Below are 18,391 nucleotides of genomic sequence, written 5' to 3' on the forward strand. Positions count from 1 at the left end.
CTTTCTTCTTCACTAACTCTCACTTTGGTCCCTGCATCACTTCCCTCTTCTTTTCAGTGTGGGTTCCCACCCCCCTGCCATATTAGTTTAAAATGTCCCCAACAACAATACCAAACAATCTCCCTAAAACATTGATCCTGGCCCTGCCCAGATGTAGACCATCTGGATGGTACTGATCCCACCTCCCCCAGAAGCGGTTCCAATGCCCCAAGAATCTGAAACCCTCCTTCCCGCACCACCGCTCAAGCCACATGTTCATTCTAGCTATCCTGCTATTCCAACTCTAGCTAGTACGTGGCACTGGTAATAATCCTGAGATTATTACCTTTGAGGCCCTACTCTTTAATTTATCTCCTAGCTCCCTAAATTCAGCTTGTAGAACCTCAACCCACTTTCTTCCTATATCGTTAGTACCTACATGCATCATGACAGCTGGCTGCTCACCCTCCCCTTTCAGAATGCCCTGCAGCCTCTCCGAGACATCTCTGACCCTTGCACCCAGGAGGCAACACACCATATGGGAGTCCCGTTTGTGGCCACAGAAGCTCCTGTCTATTCCCCTTCCCATGGAATTCCCCTACCACAACAGTTCAGCAACTCTTTTTCTTGCCCTCATGCACAGCAGAGCCACCCTGCAACTCCTTTGGTAGAGACATACCACCTGAAAAAAAATCCAATAAATATATGAAAAGAATCTATATAAATCTATCATCATTTTAATTTATTCACTTATTCCATTGGATTAAAAATGCACATGCTTGTAATAATGTCCCAAAAAAGTGGAGCTGTAATGAAAAGCTTCAACATTAGTAGCTTGACTATTTTAGATTCATGTGAAATTTTAACAAAATTCATTCTGATCACATCTACAAATAGCCCTTTTCGTTCATTTCCTGATACAGAGACCTGAACTATAACAACCTGGATGAATTTCCTGTTGCCATGAAGGTTTTGGCCAACCTCAAAGAATTGTAAGTAGCCATTGCTTTCGATCGTTGCAACTCAGCTAGCTGTGGTCTTACAACTGAAGTATAGCTAGTTGAATGTGTGACAGTCTGGAACATGATCAACCAGACTTTTTCTTCACTAGGTAAGGGTGCCCCCCACACGAGTTTTCCAGGGCACGGGGCAGGCAGTAGGAAAAAGAGCTTCAAGTGGGGCTTCCATCCATTGGAGGTTGTTGCTCCAGCCCACTGTGGCCCGTCTCTCAGATCTTGGCAATATTGCAAAACAACGCAACAAACCAGTTCGGCTGCTATGGCTAGTATTTAATTTGCTGCCCAGATTAAGATAAAATACATAGCTCCATTCATCAAAATCTGACTCCAGTCTGGGAAATAACCAAATCAGAAGACAAAATAAGCAAATGAGACAAGGTTGCTATAATAATTGTGCCAAGATGAGGCCAGGCTCAGTGTGGAGGAGCAACACCTTATATTCCATCTGGGTAGCCTCCAACCTAATAGCATGAACATTGATTTCTCCTTCCTGTAATCAAATCCCCACCTTTCGTCTACTCCCCACTCACACCTTCTCAGCTACCTATCCCTTACCCTGAATCTCCCCCCCCCCCCAGCTTCCCTTGCGCCTATGGTCCACTCTCCCTTCCTATCAGATTCTTCCTTCTCTAGCCTTCGACCTTTCCCTCCCAGCTGGCTTCATCTGTCATCTTCCAGCTAGTCTTCTTCCCTTTCCCCTACCTTTTTATTCTGGCATCTTCCCTTCTTCTTCTCAGTCCTGAAGAAGGGTCTCGGCCTGAAACGCCGACTGTTTATTCATTTCCTTAGATGCTGCCCGACCTGCTGAGTTTCTCCAGCATTCTGTGTATGTTGCAGTTTATTCTTTGGTCTGTTACCTTGTCTCTGCAATATTTTGCTGCTCTGACCTTCTGTTGGAAGTGACTATGAACCATGTGGATTCTAAAACCGTCAGTGGAAATTTAATTGGTAAAGGATGTACAATGTCCAGCAAATGTTAAAGGGTGGCTCACACCAATAAAACTCCAGCACAGTGAAATCCCAGTAATCTGGCATCCTCATCACTTGGATACTTTCAGGATTAGTGCATTTTACACCTATAATATCCCAATAAATGTGATTTTACATGTTACACAGCAGAGTAATAAATTTTCAAGTGAACCCAGTAGGTTTAAAAGGAGTGAGACATACACATTCCAGACCCTGATACTGGCATAAATGTACCCCTGTTCCTTACCCCTGCTGTTCCTGACCCAGCCCGAACCCAGCTGTACTAACCCCTGGACCCTGGGCTCATGGTCCAAATAAATGATTGAATCAAACGTCAAACTCTCTGAATCAGAATGAGAATCAGGTTTAAAATCATTGGTATATGTTGAACAATGGAACGAATGATTGTCAGAATATTACTGTCATCAGAAGCGGGATATAACTATTGGGAGGCCTCACCTGAGGTAAGGCATTGACACATCGGGTGGACATGCTACAGTGGTGCAAGAGAAAGAGCAAAGATCAAGTCCTCTTCACAAAAGGCAAAGGAATATTTGGCTTCAACAAACCTGTGGAGAATGTTCTGGCAAAGCTCCAGATAGCAGCTCTAAAGTCTATTGGCAGAAGCAGGTTGTCCACAGCAGGTCCGTGACTTCAGGAGATCAGGGTAATGAAAGGGAAAAAAAAACTAAGAGAAAGAATGTTTCCAGTTCAAGAAAAAGCTTGAAGGTTTTCCATTTCAAATAGCTTATCATGCAGATCAGTATTATGAGAATTTTGAAACCAATCCTTTAACAAAACCAAGAGAACAAAAATAATTCCATTGCAAGATATAAATGATATTGACTATTTCAATGCCCGTTCTATTGTCCTCTGGGGAACCACACTACAATGGATCCAGAACTCCACCCAGCACCCTGTTCTTCCCAGTCTAGGCGCTCTACAGCCTCAGCCCTTCAGCTGTTCTGCAGGTCACCGCTACCGCAGCATCATAAAACTTCCACACTGCTGCAGTGACTGCTCACTTCTGTCCCACTGACAGCAGCAAAGAACTTCAGCTATCTTGCTTCCTACACCCAAAGGATCCTTCACCCATATTCCTTTGCCTTTTCATATCTCTTCTAACATTTGACTGTCTCCTAAAACCCATCTCCCTCCACCTTAGGATGTTTGTATGTTTATTTATCTATCTGTTTATCTATCTATCTGTCTATCTTTCTATTTATCTATTTATGTATCTGTTTATTTGTTTGTTTGTTTCGAGACACAATATGGAATACACCCTTCCAGCCCTTAGAGCCACACCACTCAGCAACCCCCAATGACCCCTGATTTTACCTTTAGCCTAATCACAGGACGGTTTACAATGGCCAATTTTCTTACTAACCGGTACTTCTTTGGACTGTGGGTGAAAACGAGAGGAAACTCACGTGTTCCACGGGGAGGACATACAAACTCCTTATGGTGGACACCGGAATTGAACTCTGAACTCGGATGCCCTGAGCGTAATAATGTCACGCTAACCGCTATGCTACCATGCTACCATTGGTCTTGTGATGTCTGTTGTATCTGCTTATGTGAAACAGTTACCTGCTGCTAATGTTGAAGGATCTTCTTTCTGTCTTGGATATAGGGATACCCTTCATATCAGAACATCTCAAAATTATCTTACACGAGTGAAATGCAGGGTATACAATTACAAATAGGAAATGTATTTTAAGAGGCCAAGATTCTAACATAAAATCAGCCCTTACTTAGAAATCTGCAAATGAATGCCCAATTTTCAAAAGAAAGGTTAAAAATTTTGAGTTTATCTTGACGTAAGTAATGTGTCTGGAAGTCCAGAGTATTTGTATGTATTTGTTATCTTTCAGAGGGTTCCACAGCAACAACATAGAGTCAATCCCTGAACATGCATTCTCCAATAATCCGTCACTTATAACAATGTAAGTTTGCTCACAAGGTTCATTTTTCTAGACTAAATCTGTGGAATTTGCTGGAATGCAACTTTGCAAAAATCTTAACAGTTTTAATTAGTGTTCACTTCTGTAACAATTACCATTTGATAAAATGTATAAAATATATGAGAAGTCGGTTCTTGAAGCGTATGATTGCAGTAATGTTCAATGTCTGAGCACCTGGCTCACTAACAAATAAAATCATAAGGGAAGGATTCCTAATCTGCTTTCACATCTCACTCCCATCATTTTTCGGAATGTTGATGATTATACTGTTTTCCAGTTTTGAAATATCTATTTCTTTTACAACAGTCGTTTATATATCTTTGGCTTGTATTCTGATTCATTGCTCACTGTATATCTGACTGGTTATTTCGGCAAGGCGTTCTGCTTGTATTCCAAAAGCTTTTTTAATCTGGCTCTCTCTCATCTTGGACCTGAAACAGGGTAGTCTTCTCTTGTGCCTCAACTCATACACCCTTTCCCTCCTGTACCAGTCCTATATCTGTGGAGTAATTTTATCCCACGTCCCCCTTCTTCATTTGGTGAGTGTGAGACACTGGGAGCCTAGAGATGGCCATCTTAGTGACTGACATGCTGAACTCCCATAAGTCTTCAGAAAGTGGAGAGTTTCCTGCTGCTATAGCAACAGAAATCCATTGGTTTTACTCTCAAAATCACTCCCTTGGTACCAGTGAACAAAGAGAAATGTATGCCCCCATTGTATTGCATGTTCTCCGTGTGACTATGTGAGTTTCCCTCGGAAACCCTGATTTTTATCCATCTTTCAAAGATGTGCTGGCTGTTAGGTTAATTTGCTACAGTAAATTGCCCCTGGTGCAGGTGGGAGGACTGTTGGTGAAGATGTAACAGGTACAACTTGAGGAAATGGGGTTGATGGGAATGCTCTGAGAGCTAGCTTGGACTTGGTGTGCCAAGTGGCCTCAATCTTCCCAAGGCCTCAGTCCTTGGGAAGCTTGGGAAAGGAAATATCCGTGTCAACATGGGTCATGACATTTTGCCACACTTTCTTTCCAACTGCTTGGCCAACCATCCAATGTCTTGCAGAGCACAGCTTAAGATTCCTGGTCTCAGCTAAATAAAAACAGTCTATCTTAAACCTATGCCTGCCTTGGCTAATCCCTTACTTCGTTGTTCCCAAGAGCAACCATCTCTGACATATTCTTGTCTCTCACCAGCTGTCCATTAGATTAATCCCTGCAGCCCTGAGAACTCCCTTTCTTTTTCCTTGGAACTGGAACTGGTTTATTATTGTGACATGTACCAGACTGGAGTACAGTGAAAAGCTTGTCTTGCATATTGTTCATACAGATCAAATCAATACACAGTCCTTTGAGGTAGTACAAGGTAAATCAATAACAGAATGCAGAAGGAAGTGTAACAGCTAAGGAGAAGGTGCAGTCAGATAGACATTAAGACCAGAAGACCATAAGATATGGGAGCAGAATTAGGCCACTTGGCCCAATGAGTCTGTTCCGCCATTTCACCATGGGTGACCCGTGTCCCTCTCAGCCCCAATCTCCTGCCTTCTCCCCGCATCCCTTCATGCTCTACCTAATCAAGAATCTATCAACCTTTGCCTTAAATGTACCCAAAGACTTGGCCTCCACAGCCACCTGTGGCAACAAATTTCACAAGTTCATCACTCTCTGGCTAAAGAAATTTCTCCTCATCTCCATTCTGAAAGGACGCTCCCCTATTCTGAGATGGTATCCTCTGGTCTTGGACTCTCCCACCATAGGAAACATCCTCTCCACATCCAATCTATCTAGGCCTTTCACTATTCGATAGGTTTCAATGAGATCACCCTCATTCTTCTGATTTCCAGTGAGTAGAGGCCCAGAGCCATCAAATGGTCTTCATATTAAGGTGCAAGATTATAACAAGGTAGATTGTGAGGTCAAGAGTGCATCATATAGGACTAGGGAACCATTCTGTAGTCTCCTAACAGTAGGGTAAGGCTGTCCCCGAACCTGGTGGGAAGTGCTTTTAGGCTTTTGATTCTTCTACCCAGTGGGAGAAGGGAGGAGGGAGAATGCCTGATGTGGGTGGGCTCAAATGCTCAGAAACATCTTTGCAGATTACCCCAGTCTCATTCATAGCTGACTAAGATTTTTTTTTAATGGCTGTATGTAACTGATATCTTTATGTGCTTGCTATCTTGTACGTGCTATGTGTGTTTTGTGCTGTGTGTGACTGATGGTTCTGTGTTTTGTACCTTGGCCCCGGAGAAACCCTATCTTGTTTGGCTGTATTCACGGGTTTTCATGTGTGGTTGAATTATAATTAAACTGGAATTGTTTTGAAGAGAGAGCAAACCCAAAATCCTCCTATAGTATTGCAACTATATCCAGATGTTATTTAGCCTAGTGTTTGAAAGAATTAATTTACATCACATACTAGATGTTACACTGACTTGGGATATATAATGAATCTTTAATGCTTTGTGTGGTTGTTTTTCACACACATCCAGGTGGTTCTGTTTTCCTGTTCTGGGCTAAAGTAATAAGCACTGATCTAACATCCACATCTTCTGTGGAATTTAAATTCAGGAACTTGAACTTGTTTAGAATAAAAAAAAGTTAGTTCCAGTAACTGGAAATAACTGGATTGACTTTAAAAAAACCCAACAAGTCCACAGATGCGCTACAGGGACAGAATCATGTCATCCAAATGTAGCCCGGTAAAGTGTGTCTTCAGACCCTCGGACCAGGAAGCAATGCAGACGAACAAGAAATGCCAACTTTGCCAGTGACATCCATGTCCTGAATAAATATAAAAATAGTACAGCATTGACCTGAGTGACAAGGACATCTTACCCTGAGGTTGCTAGATCTTTGCCCTCCCTTGACCTCTTCCAGCTGGGCATGGAGCTGTTGTATCTCAGCTCAGTGTTATGCTGGCTTAACTTCCAAATGCTGGCCTTCGCAGTGAAGCCCACGTCCCGTATGTGGATTAAACAAATAATCCGGGCAGCAGCGCAGGAGTAAACTACCATCCAGTGAGTAATCAAACATACTTCTTGTAGCTCTCTACCACCACCTCAAACTGACACAGAGATAAAGACCCATAGAAACGTAACTTTAAATAAGTCCTTCCACTCAACTGTTGAAATATACCAAATGAGAACTAAAATATATATATTAAATCTTTAGTAACACACACAAATCGCTGGAGGAACTCAACGGGTCAGGCAGCATCAATGGAGAGAATTAAAGAGCCAACACTCTGGGCCAAGATGTCATGGTCCGGATTGGGGTCCCTTTAAATTTACCTTGCTTATGTTACGATCCTGACTTTTGATTCCCTGTTTTCCTGTGTCCCTCAACTTTGGTGATTAGAGGCAATTAACACTCAGCTGAACCAGTAGTTTATTGTCTCCGGCTTTCAGCCGTTCGGTGCGGAAGCGTCTGCAAAGTCATCAAAGGCATGGTGCGCTGATGTCATCTGGCCGGAGCAAGCCTAGTCTCTGCCAAAGCGAGTGCCGGTAACTCGCCCTTCCTCACCGGAGCAACCCTGTCCAGGTACCTCGCCGAAGCGAGCCTGCAAAGTTTCCTCATCAAGGTGGGTCCATCAGTTAACTCGCCAGAGGGAATCAAGAACCGCTGTCTACTGTTCCCGGGCCGAGTCAAGAGCTTGCCACTACCCGGAGGCTCCAAGTCAAGTCCTGGCTCCGGCTGCATTCAAGCACCAAGTCGAGTCCTGGTCCTGGCGGCTTCCCAGTTCCGAGTCAAGTCCTGGCCCTGGCGGTCTATGATTCCTGTCCTACCCCCTTGTCTGAATCCCTTCTCTGCCCCTCTCGCCTCTAGCCCTTGTCTGCAGCTCCCGCCTGCACTTCGGTCTAGTTCCATCACCGGAGCTAGATAGGTACTGTCTGGTGTTAATTCATGTTGGTCTTGTCTTGTCTTGTCCTCGCCTCCGTGGGGTAAGTCAGGCAGTCTTGCCATTGCCCCACGAAGGGTCATGAGTCCTGGCCCTATGTCCTGTACCCAAGGAGGGGTCCTGGCTCTGTATTCTGTGTATGTGTCCATGGTTCCGTGTACCTGCTCTCCCGAGACCGAGGCTCTGTTTTCCACATTCCTCCTCTCCCTAGCCCATGTCATGTCCTTGGCTGGTTCTGGGGTCTGAGCCCGAGGCAAGACCCAGGTACTGGGTCCTTGCCCAGTCTCTGGCTCGGAGGCCATACCCTAGCCTCTTCATGTCTCCTCTAGTTCTGGGAGCCGATTCCAAGTCCAAGTCCAGACCCTTGGTCCCAGCCTAAGTCGTAGTCCTGAGTCCTTGTCCAGTTCGCTACTCCTGCTCCTGCCTTGGTCTCCTGGTATTGAACAATAAACTAAATTGAAGTAACCTCACAAGATGTGTCTTGCATTTGGGTCCACCCTTGCTCCCAATGCCCAGCCACTGTGACACAAGACCTTTCAATGGGATTGTAAAAAAAGACTAAATTTTTAGGACTCTTGACCCAATTGCTGACACTTAGGTCAAAAGCAAGACTGTTCTGAACTTCAATTCTACGCTAAAATCTTGTAGCTCAGCGGGTAGATGGGAACGGAATATGAGAGGCCTGAATGCAGCTTTCAATTCAGGTGACCAGCTTGGCTGAGGTACTGACAATTCTCCGGCCTTGTGTAACAATGCTCTGGAGCAGGGGCTCCCAGCCTGGGGTGCACAGACACCTCGGTTAATGGTAGGGGTCCACGATATAAAAAAGGTTGGCAACCACAGCTCCAGAGGGAATCAATGAAGGAACTGGATGAGGAGAGAGATTTGGAGGAGTTTCCACTAATTTAAAGCAAAAACATCTATTTAATGTCCTTTGGTTTTCTATTATTTTTTAAAACTCCATATGGTGGCTGAGGTAATTCCTTGTGTGTAGCACAGACATATTATAAAATTGTAAAGGGACTCCAGACTGCACGACAAGGAGCTGGGTGCAGTGGTTTGTACTTTTTATTGAGTTAAACGTGGAATAGGCCCTTCTGGTCCTTTGAGCCATAACACTCTGCAGTTAACACCCTGAAAATTAACACCGAACAATCTTGATTTAGTTGTATTGATAGCCTAATTTGGGCTGATCAAACACGAATTGAAAGCTAAGTATAAATTGGGGGAGTGCTTTGTCAAGCACCTCCGCTCCATCTGCAAAAAGCGTAATTTCCTGGTAGCCAACCATCTTAATTCCTATCCCCATTCCTGTTCCAACGTGCCAGTCCATGGTGTCCTCTTCTGCCAACACTTCTTATTCCATCAGGGTAACTTCCTTCCTGATGGGATGAATATCAATTTTTCCAACTTTTTATTCCCCTTCTCGTTCCCTCTTCTATTCCCCACTCTGGCCTCTTACCTCTTCTCCTCACCTGCCTATCACCTCCCCTGATGCCTCTCCTCCTTCCCTTTCTCCCATGGTCCACTCTCTTCTCCTATCACATTCCTCCTTCTCTAGCCCTTTGCCTTTTCCACCTAACACCACCCACCTGGCCTCATCTATCACCTTCAGGTGTGTCCTCCTTTCCCTACCCCCACACCTTTTACTCTGGCATCTTCTCCCTTCTTTTCCAGAATTGATGAAGGGTCTCAGTCCAAAATGTCGACTGTTTATTCATTTCCATAGGTGCTGCCTGACCTGCTGAGTTCCTCCGGCATTTTGTGTGTGTTGCACGGAAATGAAAGCTTTTGTAAGCAATGAGAGTTCTTGGACTCAGTGTTAGAGACATTGATATGATGAAATGTTCTTTCTTTATAGCCACTTCTATGACAACCCCATTCAATTTGTTGGAAGATCCGCTTTCCAACAGCTACCTGAATTACACATACTGTGAGTAGATCTGTACAATAGAGCCCTTTCTCCCAGTGGGAACACACCTAATATTTACATGGGACAAGATCTGTTTCTTAATTATTGATCCTATTTCTCAATCTAGCTCACTTAATGGAGCCACAGAAATAACTGAATTTCCTGACCTTACTGGAACCATCAATTTGGAGAGTCTGTAAGTTTGCCATTATGGAATTTTGAGTAATTTTATTCAAAATACAGCTGTAAGTGAAATCTTATCAACTGATAATAACAACTTCTACTTTGTCAGGACTCTGACAGGAGCACGAATTAAGTCCATTCCGAGCACTGCTTGTCAACAGTTACCGAATCTTCAAGTCTTGTAAGTTATTCATCACCATTTCGTAACATGTAATTTAATGCTATCCTGTATGCACTTGCTATCTTATATGTACGAGATCTAGGCCTCAGGCTGTGGTCTCACCTGTTTACAGCCGCCAGGAGAGAGCCGTTGGAGCTGTTGCGCTCCACCGGGGGCAGTGTGGCGCTGTGCCCGGACTGGAACCACTGCTGCCCCCAGTGTCCGCTCGGCAGAAGACAGGCTCCGCTGTGGTCAACTGTAGATGGATGGCTCAAGCTTGGCCTCGTTTTTTGCGTGGCTGCGCCATACTGATATCTTTATGTGCTTGCTGTCTTATATGTGCTGTGTGTGTGACTGTTGGTACTGTGTTTTGCACTTTGACCCCAGAGTAACTCTGTCTCGTTTGGGTGGATATTTATGTATGGTTGAGTGACAATTAAACTGGAATTGAATTGAATTAAACCCTATCACTAAACACTGTGTATGAGTAATTTCTGGAATTGGACATCTAAAGGATTTAAAATATTTTCAAGAATTTCAAGAATTATAAAACTGATGGCCTCTTCAAAATGAATGATAGTTTCTTAGGTCTGTGCCAACAGGGTGGGAATGTATCAGGTCTAGATATCTCGGTATTAAATAATTGAAGCAATGAATGACTGAATATTATTTTAAAGTGACACTCACTCTCAGTGTCTCATATACTGTGCCTCGTGCAACTTTAGGAATTTGGGCAAATTCTGCAGAGCAACTGATCATTGTGGGCTGTGTACAAGTTCATTAGAGAAGAAAACCAGATGGAATATAGAATCAAGGATCGACTTTATTCACCATGTACGGCACTGTACAAATGTCTTAGGCACACACAGTGTATGTTGCTAGGGAGTCTAAGAATTTTGCACAGTACTGTACTTGTCAACATGGAGCAGAGAGCGGGTTTGTAAATCTGGCAGGAGCAAAGGATGTTGGGAATGGTGAGGGTGGTAATTTTAAGTATTGCACTGTACTGCTGCCACAAAGAAAATCAAATTTCATGACATGTGTGAGTGCTGATAAACCTGACACTGAGATGGGTCTCTATCGTGGACTGAGAGTGGGAAGGGGCATGGAGAAGGGAATCATGGTTGGGAAAGGGGAAGGGGGAAGGGAGGGAGTGGGAAGCACCAGAGAGACATTCTGTAATGATCAATAAACCAATTGTTTGGAATCAAATGACCTTACCTTGTGTCTCAGGGCTGGGTGTGTCTGCACCTATACCACCCCCTGCCCCTGGCACTCCTTCTCTGCCGCCTGTCTCACCCCTTTTCCGCAGCGCTCCACCCTCGCCGTTCCCTTCCCAACATCCTTTGCTCTCCATCAGATTTGGAAACATTCCACGTTGACAAAAGTCCTAGGCACCCTAGCTATATATACGGTATGTGTCAAAGTCTTTTGCACAGTACCGTACATTTACATGGATTAGGAATGTGCTTTGGTGTGTTGGCCAGGGCAGGACATGGGACAAAAAAAAATTTCACAAATTATAAAGAATAAAAATCAAGTTAGAGGTTGAAGTTAGAAGGGCGCCAAGGTAGTGAGCAGTTAACATGACACTATTACAGATGAGGGCATTCCAGAGTTCAGAGTTCAGAGTTCAATTCCAGCACTGTCTTAAAGGAGTCTGCATCTTCTCTCTGTGGAATGCGAGGATTTTCCCCGGGTGCTCCGGTTTCCTCCCACAGTCCAAAGACATCCAGGTATGTTAATTGGTCATTGTAAATTGTCCTGTGATTATGTCAGGGTTAATCGGGGTGGTTGGGTGTTGCTGGGGCAGCGTGGCTCAAAGGAGGGGAAGGGGCTACTCCACGTTGTATCACTAAATAAATAAATAAATAAAAGTATAGATATGGAATAAAATGTGCACAAACACATAAATACCAGTGTCCATTTACAATATAACCAGCTTTATAAAAGCGCAGCATTGTGACAGGGGTGGGCGATAGAGGGGGTGGTGGGGGCTAACTAGAATGGGTGATCAGATTAACTGCCTGGGGGAAGAAGCAGGCAGGAACAAAATCATTGTGACACCACCCACCCTGTAAACTGTCTTTTCCAAAAGCTCCTTCCGGAAAGTACAACAGGGCTGTTAAAACAAAAACTTCACACTGCTAAGATGAAGTAATGAAGTTCCATTGAGCTTGGTGCAAACTGGGAATGATGTCACACTTCGTTACAATTTTAACGTTGTTGGATTTGGGTGGCAGGTGGAGATACATCTCTACCAAAGGAGGTGTAAGGTGCTCCTTCCCTCTGCTGGCCTGCAGGTCACCTTTGGGCAAGATCTAGCACCTGCTTAGCACCCCCCACCCACCCCGGATCGGGATTATGTGAAGCCATGCTAGGTGGTCGTATGAGCAGCTGATGCATACCACAAGTCCTGGTTATATGACCACTGACCTCAGGCAATCTCTGGAGAGTATTGATAATGGTTGGGGTCACCCATCTTGTAAAGACACTGACCAGAAGAAGACAATGGCAACTAACTTATGTAGAAAATTTGCCAAGAACAGTCATGGTCATGGAAAGACCATGATCGCCCATGTCATACGACAACGGCACATAATGATGATGATGACAATGATTGCTGGATTAGTTGCCTTAACGATTTTAATGATATATTTGAGAAAAGAACTTAAGTGGCTCTCTGGCAACACTGTGTCTGTGCTCATCAGCTGGCTGAAATGTATAATCTTGTGTTCAACAGAGATCTATCCTATAACTGGATCGATCATCTACCGAGTCTCAATGGCTGTGAAAAGCTTCAGAAACTGTAAGTCAAGAGGGGAATGGCGTTGATGTAGCCAAGTATGCCGAGATAAAAGATCAGTCACAATGTTTCTGAATGGTGGAGCAGGCACGGGGGATGGGGGTGAATGACAATCTGCTGCTTCTATTGTTTATGTTTCTATGTAAGCTTGTGTCTGTGATGGAGAACAATTTTAGTCCATCAGACCAAAGTTATAGGAGCAGAATAAGGCTATTTGGCTCGTCAAGTGTCCTCCACCATTTCAGCATGGTTGACCCAATTTTCTCTCTCAGCCCCAAAATCCTGCCTTCTCCCCGTATTCCTTCATGCCCTGACTAATGAAGAATCCATCAATCCCTGCCTTAAATATACTATGCCCAATGACTCAGCCTCTGTGGCTGCCTGGGGAAACAAATTTCACAGATCACCACTCTCTCACTGAAAAAAAATTTCCTCATCTCTGTTCTAGAAGGACAGGGGTTGAGGGGTTTCTTCTGAGGCTGTGTCCTCTGGTCTTCGACTCTCCCACCATAGGAAATCCACTCTATTCAGGCCTTTCAACATTCAGTGATGTCACCCCTCATTCTTCTGAATTCCAATGAGTACAGGCCCAGAGGCATCAAACTTTCCTCATATGACAAGCCTTTCAATCCTGGAAGAATTTTCGTGAACCATTTTGTGCCTCTTTTAAAAAGAACATGAGGTTATTTGCAGTAAACTAAAGGTTCATGCAAGTGAAAGCCAGTCATTAGTATGTGCAGAAGTTTCTGTCTGGCAATCTTTCTCCATTAAACAAGCAAAATTTCTCCAACAGTTGGAGTCTGATCTTTAAAATTTATTTCTCAAACTGTTTCCATTTTCAGTGACCTGCATCACAACAAGCTTAATGAAATCCAGCAGGATACTTTCCGACAACTCACCGCCCTGAAATCACTGTGAGTATTCCCTGGTTCAATTCTACAATGAATTTCTTGTTACTGTCTTGAATCGAAAGGGGTTCAGTTTGGATTTCAGTAAGAAAACAAAAATATGTTTTCCCATCAAGCAGTGAATGAGCAAGGTACAGAAGGCTGCTGTCAGTACGGGGATCAATATGCTGTAGGTGGGTACTTGATGGGCGACGCTGATGTGGGGAGCTAAAAGCCCTGGTTCTGTGCTGAGTGTACAGTATAATAGTAATTCAGATCTCCAAATATTTCAAACATAGAACATAGTACAGTCCAGGAATAGGTCCTTCAGCACACAATGTTGTGCTGAACCAGCTAAAAAACAAATCAAAAACACCCAAACACTAATCCCTTCCACCTACACAATATCTACATCCCTCTCTCTTTGTTACATCCATGCGCCTATCCAAACGTCTCTTAAAAGCCTCTAATGTATTTGCCTCCACCACCTCACCAGGCAGTGCATTCCAGACATCCACCACTCTCTGAGCAAAAAACTTACCCCTCACATCCCCCTTGAACCTACCCCATCTCACATTCATTGCATGCACTCTGGCATTAGGCATTTCTACCCAGGGAAACATATTCCCTCTGCCTGCTCCATCTACGCCTCTCATAATCTTATAAACCTCTATCAGATCTCCCCTCAGCCACCACTGCTCCAGAGAAAACTCGAGAGTTTTATCCAGCCTCTCGTGATAGCACATGCCCTCTAAACCAGGCAGCATCCTGGTAAGCCTCTTCTGCACCCTCTCCAAAACCTCGACATCCGTCCTGTAATGGGGCGACCGGAACTGTATGAAATGCTCTGGATGATCAAAGTTCAAAGTAGATTTTATTATCGAAGTGCACATGTCACCACATACAACCTGAAATTCATTTTCTTGTGGGCATATCTGTAGAATAGTAACTATAACAGGATCAATGAAAGATCAACCAGAGTGCAGAAGGGAACAAACTGTAGAAATACAAATATAAATAAATAGCAATAAATAACGAGAACATGAAATAACAAGATAAAGAGACTTCAAATTGAGATCATTGGTTTTGAAGATCCTGAGAAACTTTAATCCTCTGGTAGGCAAGGCTGTTTATAACATGACTGGACCAATTTATTTCTCTCAGTTTGGCATTAAATGCTTCACATTTTCAGAAGTACACATACAAAATTTTGTATCGTATCATAGTGGTTATAGAGTCATATAGCATGGAAACAGGACCTTTGGCCCATCTAGCCGATGCCGAACAAGATTTCCGTCTAAACTATTCCCATTTGCCCACTCTTGACCCAGATCCCTCTAACACGGGGGTTCCCAACCTGGGGTTCATAGCCCCCTCGGTTAACGGTAGGGGTCCATGGTATAAAAATGGTTGGGAACCCTCTGCTCTAAGATGTTCCTATCCACGTAACTGTCCAAGAACCTTTTAAATGTTGCTAATGTACCTGGCTCAAGCACTTTGTCTGGCTGCTTTTACCATATACTGGGTGAAAGAGTTTCCCTTTGGTTTCCTTTTAAAACTCCCCCTCTCACATTAAACCTATGCCCCATCCAGTTCTTGATTTCCCCAACCCTGGAAAAAAGACTGCATATTCAACCTATCTACAGTATGCCTCTCATAATTTTATACACCTCTAAGACCACTTCTCATTTTTCTATATCAAATGGGATGAGTCCCAACCTGTTAAACCTCTGTCCATAATTCAGTCCCTGGAGTAGCAGGAACATCCTCATAGGTCTCCTCTGCACTCCTTCCAGCTCAATGGCTCTTTCCCAGAGCAGGGTGACCAAAACTGATATAACATAATATTCCAACTGCATGGCCCACCTGGGTGTGTACTGAGCCCACTTCTCTTCTCTCTTCTCTCTCCTCACCTGCGGCTGCACTTCTGCTCACGGTGCAAAGCCCATCATCAACTTTGCAGGTGACACGACTGGGATTGGCCTAATCACAAAACAATAACAAACCTGCACATAGAGAGAGAGGTTGTTCACGAACCACAAGCTGTTATAAAAACACCAAGAACATCAACAAGACAAAAGAAATGATAATTGACTTCAGTAAGGCAAGACGAAATGTGAGCCTAACTTCGAGTTCATTTTAAGCAGGGCGCACCTATCACATGGTAGAGTGGTGATGTATGCAATTCACATGTAACCCATAATGAATTACTTAATTAACAAGAATACTTAATCAATATATATACATATACAAGATTTCACAAATACTACTGAAATATTAAATACACAAATGTAATGTGGTTTAGAATGTTGTGAAATTATGAATGCGTATAAGAATGCAGGAATTTGATTTATCTTGGAACAAAAACAAGCTGAATGAATCCTGCACTATGCTTAACAAATTGACGGGTGGTGTTATCAGAGAAGAGGAAAAGGAAGCGAAAGGGTTTGGGGTTTGTAAGTGAGTTCTCAGTCAGAGGTGGGAATAATTTGGAGGGCGTTGTACAAGTATAGTATAGAGGCAGGACAAAGAGTGCTGGGCTCGGTTGCCTGATGTTTCTGGACCCCAGTCCTGTCAATTAGCTGTACTTCGTAACCCCACCATTTCGTATTCTCAGACAGTGATCCTCCTCCAGCAATCAGAAATCAGGGTGGAACAGTAACAAAGTGGTTAGCAGAATGCTTTATAGTACCAGCAACCCAGGTTCAATTCCTGCCACTGCCTGTAAGGAGTTTGTACACTCTCCCCGTGACCTCGTGGATTTCCTCCCACAGTCCAAAGACGTACCGGTTGGTAGGTTAATTGGTCATTGTAAATTTACCCATGATTAGGCTAGGATTTAATTGGAGGATTGCGGGGCACCACGGTTCGAAGGTCTAGAAGGGCCTATTCCACGCTATATCTCAATAAATAAATAAATCCACTCCAGAACCGTAAAATTAAAATAGTGTAGTCATAGATTCATCATCATCATTATGTGCTGTTTTATATGTGGGCCACCATGGTCTTCCATCTGTCTTTGATCGGCTTATAAGCTCTTCTTGTTCTTTTCTCTATCCATGACCATAATTGTTCTTGGCAAGTTTTTCTACGGTTGCCTACTTCTGGTCAGTGTCTTTACAAGACAATGACCCCAGCTATTATCAATACTCTTCAGAGATTGTCTACCAGGCATCAGTGGTCGCATAACCAGGACTTGTGATGTGCACCAGCTGCTCATACGACCATCCACCACCTGCTCCATGGCTTCACATGACCCTAAGCAGGTGCTACACCTTGCCCAAGGGTGATCTGCAGGCTAGCCTTACATCTCCTTTGATAGAGATGTATCTCCACCCCACCACCCCCAGAGATTCATTCAAAAGAGAAACATGTCACTTAGCCAACTTAACGGGCTGTTTCCACTCTAAGTATAAGCCCATACCCACAATATTAACAAAACCATTTAGAAATACTCAGCAGGTGAGGCAACTAATCAACAGAAAATATTTTCATTAAAGGAGCATTACAAGAGGAGCAGTATGTAGTTATACAGCACATCTGGAGAGGCAAAGTGTCCCAAGGCATGCTATCAATAAAAATCAGACACCAGGCAGGACCAGAACCAATGAGCAAACTCTTGGTCAAGGAGGTAGCATGCCAAAGGATGAGAGGAAGGTAACAGAGGGAGAGAAGGTTGGAGAGGCAGTTTCAGAGACAAGGCCTGTGCACTTAAGGATGTAACTGCTCATGGTGGAGCTGTGAAAACCGGGAATGGAGACAGTGCCAGAACTGGAGGAGCTCACAGCTTGGAGGTTAAAGAAATATTGAGGGGCTAGGAGACAAGAGTGAGAATTTTGATGTGGACCAGCATATTTTGATATGCTCCAGGCAGGAGTCTGAGGCTGAGAGGGAAGAGGATCAGCCATGATGAAGCGGTGGAGCAAACTCGATGGGCCAAATGGCCTAACTCTGCTCTTATACCTTATGGTCTTATGGTCTAAAACTGAGGTTCACCAGACCAGCAGCCCATGTAGGTCATCAAGGATAAGGGTGAACAAGAGACAGGCAGCAGAAATATTTCAGCAGCCTGGTAGGGAAGTCAGACAGCGTTGAAGACATCAGGTCCATATAAATGTAAGCGGCTGCACACAGAAGTTCTCTTTTACTTCACAGTGCCCAGGTCACATTTCATCTGATTGGTGAGTTTGCACAGAAACAAGATAAAATATACAAAATGGCCTTAAGAAGGGACCCATAAGCATAGGGTTGTCGTCTGAGCTGCGTGTGATCTTTAACCATATTTTCCTTGCTGTGCAATTCATTCTTAACACAAAAGATCCATTAAATATTAATAAAGATACTTAGCCAAGGAAAGTAAACCCATATTCTGACAGTCAAAACACTTACGTTATTGTTAAATTGAAGTCTAAGATTTCAGCGAAGTTCCCAGACCGATTTGGTAAAATTGTTGCCCTCAGGCCATCATTCTGCGTTATGCATACTGTGATATTCTAAATAACTCTGGCAATCGCAGTGACACTAATTCAGTAAACTCACTTTTAATGGGAAGATTGGATGATCAGCCATCCACTCTTTCCAGCATGTGTCTCTGTGAAGTGGATCATAAACTCCA

The 18,391-nt window shown here is 43.7% G+C and overlaps 1 protein-coding gene across 2 annotated transcripts in view; it reads left to right on the top strand.

Moving 5' to 3' along the window:
- The window catches only part of LOC140202523 (leucine-rich repeat-containing G-protein coupled receptor 5-like), a 174,122-nt gene that overhangs the window by 138,136 nt on the left and 17,595 nt on the right, over nt 1-18,391 (top strand). For both annotated transcript variants that reach the window (XM_072267469.1, XM_072267470.1), the window contains 7 exons: nt 903-971; nt 3,842-3,913; nt 9,690-9,761; nt 9,868-9,936; nt 10,033-10,104; nt 12,827-12,892; nt 13,732-13,803. In XM_072267469.1, coding sequence (XP_072123570.1) covers nt 903-971; nt 3,842-3,913; nt 9,690-9,761; nt 9,868-9,936; nt 10,033-10,104; nt 12,827-12,892; nt 13,732-13,803 — 492 coding nt within the window. The remainder of the gene's footprint in view (nt 1-902; nt 972-3,841; nt 3,914-9,689; nt 9,762-9,867; nt 9,937-10,032; nt 10,105-12,826; nt 12,893-13,731; nt 13,804-18,391) is intronic.

This window comes from Mobula birostris, chromosome 9 (assembly GCF_030028105.1).
Source record: "Mobula birostris isolate sMobBir1 chromosome 9, sMobBir1.hap1, whole genome shotgun sequence".
Lineage (NCBI taxonomy): Eukaryota > Metazoa > Chordata > Chondrichthyes > Myliobatiformes > Myliobatidae > Mobula > Mobula birostris.